This window comes from Triticum urartu, chromosome 4 (genome assembly GCF_003073215.2).
Source record: "Triticum urartu cultivar G1812 chromosome 4, Tu2.1, whole genome shotgun sequence".
In the NCBI taxonomy this organism is placed as follows: domain Eukaryota; kingdom Viridiplantae; phylum Streptophyta; class Magnoliopsida; order Poales; family Poaceae; genus Triticum; species Triticum urartu.
This window is the reverse complement of record NC_053025.1, coordinates 603,689,482-603,699,332: the sequence shown is the minus strand read 5'-3', so window position 1 is coordinate 603,699,332 and position 9,851 is coordinate 603,689,482. Positions and strand designations below refer to the sequence as shown.

At 44.3% G+C, this 9,851-nt stretch overlaps 1 protein-coding gene across 1 annotated transcript; it reads right to left on the bottom strand.

Annotated features, from left to right (window-relative positions):
* Positions 1-6,633: 6,633 nt before the first annotated feature.
* Positions 6,634-7,826, bottom strand: LOC125554362. Its single transcript, XM_048717937.1, has 2 exons — positions 7,049-7,826; positions 6,634-6,965 (listed from the first exon to the last, which is right to left on the bottom strand). The coding sequence occupies exons 1-2, from the start codon at positions 7,814-7,816 to the stop codon at positions 6,876-6,878; spliced, it is 858 nt and encodes a 285-aa protein (XP_048573894.1). The 5' UTR covers positions 7,817-7,826; the 3' UTR covers positions 6,634-6,875.
* Positions 7,827-9,851: the final 2,025 nt, after the last annotated feature.

The following is a 9,851-nucleotide window of genomic DNA, read 5'->3' as shown; positions in this document are numbered from 1 at the left end:
ATGATGAATCACTTGTTGATGCTGAGGTGTGGTAAATTTCTTTATATCCTACATGTCTGAGCTGGTTATTGTCTGACAGTGGCATGCTCTGATAAATATTATGTGTTAGCCGCACACCACTGAGATTCCATGCTCTTCCTTATAGGATGTAAAAGATAGGAATCAACAAAAAAGTCCATTTTGGCTTACTACTATATTTCCATGGCATATGCCCGATGTCAGACCGCTTATTAAGTGCTTTCGACTTACTTGACTGTATTTTAGTTGCTCGTGATTCTGCTTTGTCCTAGAAAGCAAACAATGCAAATTATATGGATTTTATGATTCAGTTCATGTTCATCACTTGTCCATCCTTGGTACAACATTACATGCAAATATACTCAGTTGCTGTGTGTAACGAAGTTCATTTCAAATTCGAGAAAAATTAAGGGGTATCTCACCACGAAGGATTGCTTTATGATCCTTTGTTCTATTTTCTGTTCTTTGTCTAACTGATAACCTGGTCTGTGTCTAACTGATAACCTGGTCTGTATCTAATTATTTGCTAGCTAGCTCTTTCTCTTGCTGCCAATTTCTTTGCTTTACATTGTCATTTTTTTAAATACTAATTATACATGTCAAGAGACTATGCAGTATAGAAGTTTTACATGCAGATCTTCTTGATTTTATATCATGCGTTTATGTGCTTTGGTTTACGTTTCCGCAAAGAAGAAGAAATATTCAGTTCTCTGCGCGAAGTTTAAAAAATACAATTAACCAGTCCCTCATTCTAAATTTGTTGCTTTGGTCTTCTGCTAGGTTTGAAGACGGGCTAGGTTCAAAATTTTAAGATGGGCTAGGTTTCACTAGCGTGTACCATCGACTTGGTCTCAACCATCTTAGGGAAACCCGTCGCTTTAGGGAGATGGCGGCCCCTTTGACGGCCTCCGGGCTCGGCTCAATGATTGGGATCGGTCATCGTTGGTGGCGGCGAAGGTGGTATGGAGTTTTGACCATGGAAGAGCCCGTACAACTCAGAAGGCAAAGTTGGGAAGCTCCTACAAAGGTAAATGCTTTGGTACATGCATATAGATGCTTGATCATTTATTGTGAATTATTGAGAAATAAAGAAATAATGCGCTCTTGAGATTTGTTTGTTGTGAAAGGTAAATTATTGTTCTAGATTTGCACAGATACCATCCATTATATACCAATGTGTTCACTTCTTAACTGCCGCAGGCTATGGCATTAGCCCATTAGTATTACATGTTGTGTGGTCTGACTATTACAATGCATATCTAGAAGTATTTATCACGAGGCAGCTAGCCTGAAAGTGGATCTACCGCGTGCTGCTCCTGTCCCCTCTCCCTCAATTCATCCTCATGGATCTGACAAGGTGACTGTCTCCTTCTCTGCTCTCAACGCCTCTAATTTGTTACTTAAAATTCAACTATTTCTCTGTTTCTACCTATTGCCTCTGTCAATGCAATGGCTTAAGCCCCCAGGTAGCTGCATAATTCATTCATGTCATGCGTTAAACAAATCGATTCTACTCAATACCTCTTACCCACTAATTGAACATCAATATAGACTGATTATTACCGCTTAAATAAATCACTAAATGTATCAACATGATTGCTTGTGCTCAGACAATAATATTTATTTCATGTTAATCTACAAATGTTCTTTACCACATGAAGATTTCACAATGGATTGCTTACTAGCTTGGTTTTGTTCTGTAACATAAGTTACATGACACTGAAACATGCATAGCCCACATAGTTTCTTTTCATGTATAATTGTTTCTTTTGTTCACTGGATGCTTCATTACTAAATCTCTACATTTGTGCATATCTTCTATCTGACCTAACACACATGTACTACATATTGCCATGAGTTTCAAAAATTAGATGTTCCTGGAGATATTCCAAATTTGATTATCTATGCCTATTTGATGACCAACTTCCTTCTAAGAAAAAAACCCAGCATCTATCTCAGTTACTTCTCTTTTATGTATAATAGGTACTCTCATTAAGTGCATGCTTGATTAGTAAAACTTTACATTTACACATATGTATCTTACCTAAGACATGTCTACCACAATCCTGTTTTTTCTATGGGCATTGAATAGTGAGCGATGGAGGCTGTATATCATGAGGTCGTTCGGCATGGATAGGGCTCGTCATGCGGCGCCGTCCTCCCGACCTCCTTCCCATCATAGCCTTATGGGAATTGGCTTACAAAGTGAGTTTATACTTTAAATTATATCCTTTCTTAATATATGTGCTTGTCCATTCAGGTTTATCTTCGCTTGGAATTGGTGGAAGCGATTTTATCCCCCATTTTCTTTCTCTATGTTCTGTTTTCTAAGCAACATAAGTGGTGTTAATAATATGTGATACTTGTGCATTTCTATCTTTAGGCAGGACATCCTTTTCACAACAAGAGATGAAAATGCTCCTATTGTACCTTCGCTTTTATGTTAGCGTGTGTTGCTTTTGAACAATTGTCTTTTATGTCGCCATTCATGTAAACTACAAGGACATATTAATATCTATGACTCCTAAGGCTGATTCATGGTATGAGTGTGTTGCATTTCCACTGTTCTTTTATTGCTGACCATGTCATAACATTGTGAACTACACCTAGCAACGTGAAAGGGGCACCTCCTACCTAGCACCGCCCAGCTTCGTCTCAGGCGGCGCCACCGGGTGGCGCCCTAACCACTAGTATGCATCACATCTTACAGAGACTAAATGAAACGTGAAGCCTCAACAGACAAGGAAATGATCCCAAACAATATTCTACTCCCTCCGTTCCAAATTACTCGTCACAAAAATGGATGTATCTAGAACTAAAATACAACTAGATACATCCATACCTGCGACAAGTAACTCGGAACGGAGGGAGTATGATTCCGGTGTCCACTGATACTAATTTGCTTAGCAAAGTAATACTACCACACTTAGGCATTAGATCTTGGCATCATCAGTAATTTGTTTAGTATCCTCTAACATGCATCTTTTTTTGAAGTAAGAAAAAAATTTTGTCGTTTTCATTAATTAAGGAGAAGAGAATTGCCCGGTTAATTGGCGGAAAACCGGGCTAAAACCGATACAACCGAACCCACATGACATGGGAACCACCGGCCAACCTGACCACCGACATGGGACACAAAGCTGCAAAGAAGAAAGATGTCCGTCGAGGAGTCGCAAGCGTCATCATCATCACCGGTTGCCTCGAACGAGCGACTCCGACTTCACCATAGAGCTCCAACATCGAAGCCAACCTGCAAACAGCTGCATAGAAACCACGACGGCACATGCCACCAGATGGCCACACATGCAAGCAACCGGCAACTCCGACTTTGACGACGAGCCTCACAAGGGAAATATGCAGGACTTGCACCGATCGTGCCCTCCGCAAACGACCACCGAGCAACACCTGTCATCGTCACCACCTGGACCCGCTCCACCGTAGCTCCGACTTCAAAGCAACTAAGCAACCCACAAAAGAGCACCTCAGGCACGCTGGGAAGAACCGACTACCGAAGTCCACGCCGCGACCCGAGCTCCTCTCGACACCATCATCGTTGCCAACCAGAAACTAGCGCCCCGCCTTAGCAAACCACATGGCCAAGATGCCGCCATCCACGGCGAAGATGCCACAATCCACCAGTCTCTCGGTCGTAGTCGGCTCCGATACGATGCCCCCAAGGAGGAGAAAGACGCGAAGGCACCTCCATCGCCCGATCCAGCGAAAGAGCATACCTCCACGACGACGCTTCCAAGAAAGATCATGTCACCCGCGGGCGCCGCCGGCTCCGGTAAGACCAGGGCAAAGATTTCTCCCGGAGACCACTGCCCCACAGACCGCCTCCCACCAATCACCACCCCCGCTGAGGCCAACCTTACCCTGGCCGCGGGATCACACGATCCACCACGCCCAGGCACACGCCACCCCCTGGCCATAGCCGCCGTCTACCACCGTGACCACCACCACAACAGCAACCAATGCATTGCAAAGAGCTGCACCAAGATCAGCTAACTGCAGCACACCTCGAGCTCCGGAGATGCCACGCCCCACGCGTCGCCAGTCACCGAGCCCACTGCACGTAGCCACCGCCGCACCTGACCAAGGATCCGCACCCCGCGCACACATCGAGAGCCGAGAGCATTTTCCTTTCTGAGAAAAAATATTATTTTTTGTTGTGCTTGCCGCATCCGTGGACCCAAGATGTAGCAAGGACGGGAGGGGCTACCTCTTCGCGAATGATATATTTTGCTTACTGCGAGATATAGCACTGTCTCACCTCAAGCGTTTCTCTGCGTCGTCACTGGGCCGGCCTATTTCCCTGCCGGGTTTCTTCGCCCTTCTGGTCCTCGCGAGTGCCTCCCTTCTCCATTTCTCCTCCTCGCGAGCGTCTCCCCTATTCTTCTCCTCCCGAGCGCCTTCTCCCCTTATGTTGCAGATATGTGTGAAATCGATATATGCTTTGGATTTTGTTTTTCTTATATCATCAAGTATTATATTAATTCATGTTTTTCATCACCAAAATCAAAAGTATACAAGTCGTAAGAGCACATTATGCCTGTTACTATACCTAACACTCACAATGACTCATTTTCTTACACTATACATGGCACTCACATTTTTCATGATACATACTGTAAGACAATCTTCCAATGCACAATGAAGATACAAGTGATTTGCCTCCTACTGGGGTCATTGCCTACTTGTCGTGCTCGCTTCTATTTGAATTTTGCCTATTTTCTGTTTCATAGTATTGATGTCCCTTCCCGTCTTCCGCGGAGGCGAAGGCAAGACAAGATTATTTTTTTCACTTCTTTTCTTGGTTCAAAATGGTTAGCGATAGATGGAATGAACATTATTCAGGAGGAGTAAACTTTTTTTAAGCAGACCATCAAACGTTTTTAAAATTGGCGGCACATATTTTGAGTATACTATGCACAATGTTCATGAAATTTTTTATTATGATGAATACATACTGTGATGCGAGTGATGAAAATTTTCTGTTGAAAAATAAACATTTTATTAATATATATTAAACATGTCACAAAATAGATAATTAAGTTTTTTCTAGCACTTTTTGTAAGTACACAACACTTTTAAATAAAAATGGAAACATATATTTTTAATATACTATAAGCATGTTCCCAACTACAGTAATTGACGAGCAAATTTAAGTAATTGCAAATACATTTTTAATTACACTATGAACATTTTTGTATTGAAAAATAACATTTCAACAATACTTGTTCTACATTTTTGGAAATAGGTAATGAATATTCTTCCAAGACATTTTTCAAATACAGTATGAATCTAAAATGCAAATACATTTCTTAAATGCACATTCAACATTTTTTCTATTGAACAATGAAATTTTGCTAAAAATTTGGTGAACATTTTTTTGAGATTGGTAATGAGCATCTTTTCTAAGGCATTTCATAAATACACTATGAGCATTTTTTTTAAATACAAAAACTGTTTTAATATAGTAAGAACATTTTTTACCTACTACTAATTATGAACTAATTTAAGTAATTACAAACACATTTTTGAAATACACAATGAACATTTTCTATTAAATAACATGCATTTTTCATATAAAAATGAACACTTTGAAATAGATAATAAATATCCTATTACTTTTTTTAAATACATTATTGACTTTAGTTGTTGCAAATACATTTTTAAATATATTATCGAGATTGAGGAATGGACTAGATTGCGGGCAGCCTTCCTGCCGGTGTTGTCGAATTATTCGGACACTGTTTTTCCTGGCCACTTTTATCTTCAGGTGAGTTTTCCGTAAACTGGGAATATCAGGCATTGTATCATTCGCCCGCCATCCCTAGCTTTCTTCCCTGTGAAAAGCCCATTGACCTTGAAGATTAAGAATTTTGTATCACAGCTATTTTGAGATCTCATTCCTTCGGAAACCAAGGTGCTTAAGTGGCACGACTCGGATAATGGCTTGTGCGCCTTATGCGCGATTCCGGAGACTGCCACTCGCATCCTTTGCATCCTATTCTCTGGCACTCGCATCCTTCGCATCCTATTCTCGTCCATTGCGGCTCGGGTCCTTTGGATGATCATCCGTGAGGCTTTAGGGCCCGTTTGGAGGCCCTGGACTTCGCGGAGTTTCTCCAGATCAGAGCTACCGTGTACCCTTTAACCGACACGTAATAAGATGTTTGACTCTTTTTAAAAATGCCTTGCTTTCCGATACCTGCTCTCTAAGCAGCTAAGATGTTTGACTCTTTTTAAAAATTTCTTGCTTTCCTATACCTGCTCTTTAAGCAGCGTGACCGTGATCTACAGCACGATCGACTGGGGCTCATGATGGATGCACATTTGATTATTGCACGTCGCCTGTCCTCTTCATAGGATGCTTTTTTTTCTTATGTCTTTTGAGCGTGATTGTGTTGTTGCCCCAGCCTGTTTTTTAATATTGAACGTTGAATGAATGGAGATGGATGGTTGCTTCATTTATAAGGTGCCCTTTTTTCTTAGTTCTCTTATGTTTTCCCCTATTGTCTCAGTAGTCTTTTTTTTTTAAGTTTGAACACTGAAAGCATGCAAGCAGTCTACTACACTACGTCCTGTTCCGAATTCAGCTGACACAAACAGTACATACACGTTTCATTAGGCCACTAGCTGGTAGGCGCGGTGTCCGGCGTACATTACATATTTATAGTACATTAGACAAAACATTAAGTAAAGGTGGCAGCGCCAACGAAACTTGCACAACATGCAAGCATGCATCACGTACACAAACCCAACGACCTAATTAAAGCTACGCTGCTAGTGCTATCTGGTAAGATCTACAACTACTTAGTTTTGTTCCGATGGCAAACCAGGCAACCGGGTGTTCAAGCGCGGCCTGGGAGTTGCGTCTTGGCGAGGAAGACGTCGGTGAGGACGGTCTTGGACTGCAGCGACGCCCTGAGAATCGCCAGACCCTGCAAATCAAATCATGCAAAGCAGTGTGCATAAGAAGTGACTGACAATAAATAAGCCAAAGAGCTAAATGCAAACGGCGAACCTCCTTGTAGCCGAGCTGCACGGTCTTCTCCTGGAGCGCGCCGAGGTCCTTGACGGCGAAGGCGTTGAGCAGCGCGATGCTGGAGATGGATGACATGGGGTTCACGCTGAGGTCGTCCATCACCGTGTACGTCACGATGCCCTGCACGAACCCTTTCCCACAGACGACGCCGGCCGCCGCCTGAGCCGTCTGGCCCCAGGATCCTGACACGAACCGCAACGCCGTGGTCATCTTGTAGCCGCACGAGGGGCAGTTGGTGCTGCTAGTCTCCGACACGAAGCTGTTGTTGCAGCGGCTGCACTTGTAGAGCGCCTTGGGCTGCCCGCCAGAGGTGGCCTCCGGCAAGCCTAGCATGTTGGTGCCAGCGGCGCCCGGGCAGAGCACGACGGGGTAAAGAAGCGCGTCCTTGGCCGCGCCGGGCTGGACGTAGGTGCCGTCCAGCTTCTCCACGCTCCCGTAGAGGTTGCCGACGCAGCCGACCATGGAGTCCTTCCCGAGCAGCTTCACGGCGGTGCCGACCGGCAGGGCGAGGAGGGAGAAGAGGAAGTCCACCACGTCCTTGCTCGCCTCCGCGAACAGCACGCGCTGCGCCTTGGTGTCCACCAGCAGCTTCATGCTCAGCGCGCTGCCCGTCGTGGCGGCGGTCGCCATCTCGACGCTCGACGCCTGTCCCTCAAACTCAACGATAGGCGGCGGGGTGATAATGGGTTGGTGACCTTTTTTGGGACAAAGGTGACTAGCTACCCCCTTCTTTTTCTTTCTATGCATGAGCTACGGCCTTTCTTGGTGCTTATGCTGGAAGCGATTTCGCCCAGACTGGGTTTATGTAGGGGAGGGGCCGTCAGCAGAGCATGTCCTAGCGCCCGACACGCGTGATTCACACGCGGAGCCTTCAAGTTCCAGGTGGCGGTGACATGGCAACGAACATGCAACGTGTGGTTAATTTGCAGCATAGGTTTGTTTCACCCGAAGGTTCGCCAAAGATGGGAGGTGATGTATGCAAGTAGTGCAATATATTTCACGACCATGATAGGACACCTCTATGACTACAACGTGCTCTCCTGGGAACCTTTCACTAGAATCGCCAAGTCCAGTAAAAAAAAACAGTTTCGCTGGATCATCAGGCAACTGGAAAAATAATTTGAATAAGTCGGTTTTGTATGGAAGAGAAGGTACCGTCCGAGGTCGAGAGGCAAAACCCGACATCTGGCATCGTCGTCGGTGGAAGGAGTCAAAAGTGAATCTGAGGAGGGAAATTTCAGCTTCTTCCTTCTCGCATCACATAAAGGGACTTGAAGCGGCACGACCTCTCATACACCATGGATGATGGTCACTAATTCCACCGCCACTTCTTCTCCCGTGGCAGCCTATCGGATGGTCGTCACGCGGCATCACCTTAGTAGAAAACAGGGCTTTGGTTCGGGTCTGGTCAGCCCATTAGTCCCGGTTCATGGCTGAACCGGGACCCATGAGGGCATACGTCCCGGTTCATGAGCCCAGGGGGCCGACCGGGGCCTCGTGGCCGGCTCCCTGGGCATTGGTCCCGGTTCGTCTGGACCCATTTGTCCCGATTTATGGCACGAACCGGGACCAATGGGCCTCGCTCCTGGTCCACATACATTGGTCCCGATTCGTGGCTTGAACCGGGACAGAAGGGGGAGCTTTAGACCCGGTTTCAGCCATGAACCAAGACAAATGAGTTGCCTATATATACCTCATCGCCACAGCAGAGCACTCCACAGTGCTTTGTTTTTTCTGGCCGGCGAGGGGAGGGCATTTGGGTGCTCTAGCTCACCTCCTATGCACATGAGGTGTTCGATGAAATGCCCGAGCCACACTAGTTAAGCTTTCTCCTCTCGAAACTCGACCTCCAAACTCCATTTCCCCAAGATTTGCATAGGTTTAGCGGTCCATCACGTCCCGTCCCCATCTTTACCGTCGTCGCCCACGCCAATCTCGTTGCCGGCACCACCGTGGTGAGCCTCTTGTTCTTATCTTCTTTCTGAAAGAAAAGAATTCTTGCTTTAGATAGATACTTGTCTAATTTTCTTACTTTTATTATTGCTTGTTATTATATAGTGCGACGGTTTTGGTATCCACCCCCGTCGGCCCTTGTCCTGTCTATGATTCGGATGTGGTATATATTATCTTTTTATAACTATTTGGTTCATTTATTGTTTATGACAATTATGCCGACCAATGTGACATATATTTTATTTATGTAGGAGGTAGTTGAACCGGAAATTCCAACAAACCCTATTGTCGAGAGGTTAAATTTAGTTGAAGAAGAAAACAATTACTTGAAGGAAAAAAATAAAAAAATTGAGGAGGAGAAGATGATATTGGAGTTGCATGTTGCGGATGTCGTCGATGATCACAAGATCAAAATGGATGCAATGCGGTTGAACATTAAAAAGATTAGAAAATATGCCATTCATACCGAGGCTTGGTATCATTATGCCGTTGGATCAATTATTACCTTGGTTGTGATTATGATCGCATTTGTTGTTGCATTGAAAGGTTTTACATAGTTTCAATGTATGGTTTAACTAGATGCTCTAGAGAGCTATATGTTGTTCAATGAGAACTATGTATGTACTTTGGTTTTAATGTGATGATGAACTTCTATAAATTTGGTCACTTATCTATCCATGTGAATCTGTAATGGTTTTTGACACACATAATTATATATAATGCACGCAGTGCATCCAGTTTTTCCCGTAACCCTCTCAACTTTTAAGCACATGCTATGTGGGTGAAATGATGATACCATGCCAACTTTCAACCTTTTCAGCATTCATCT

Coding starts and splice junctions, on each gene's coding strand:
- LOC125554362 (XM_048717937.1), bottom strand. CDS start 7,816: ATGCATAGAAAGAAAAAGAAGGGGGTAGCTAGTCACCTTTGTCCCAAA. Junction 6,966..7,048: donor TGCAGCTCGGCTACAAGGAG/GTTCGCCGTTTG, acceptor TTTGATTTGCAG/GGTCTGGCGATTCTCAGGGC.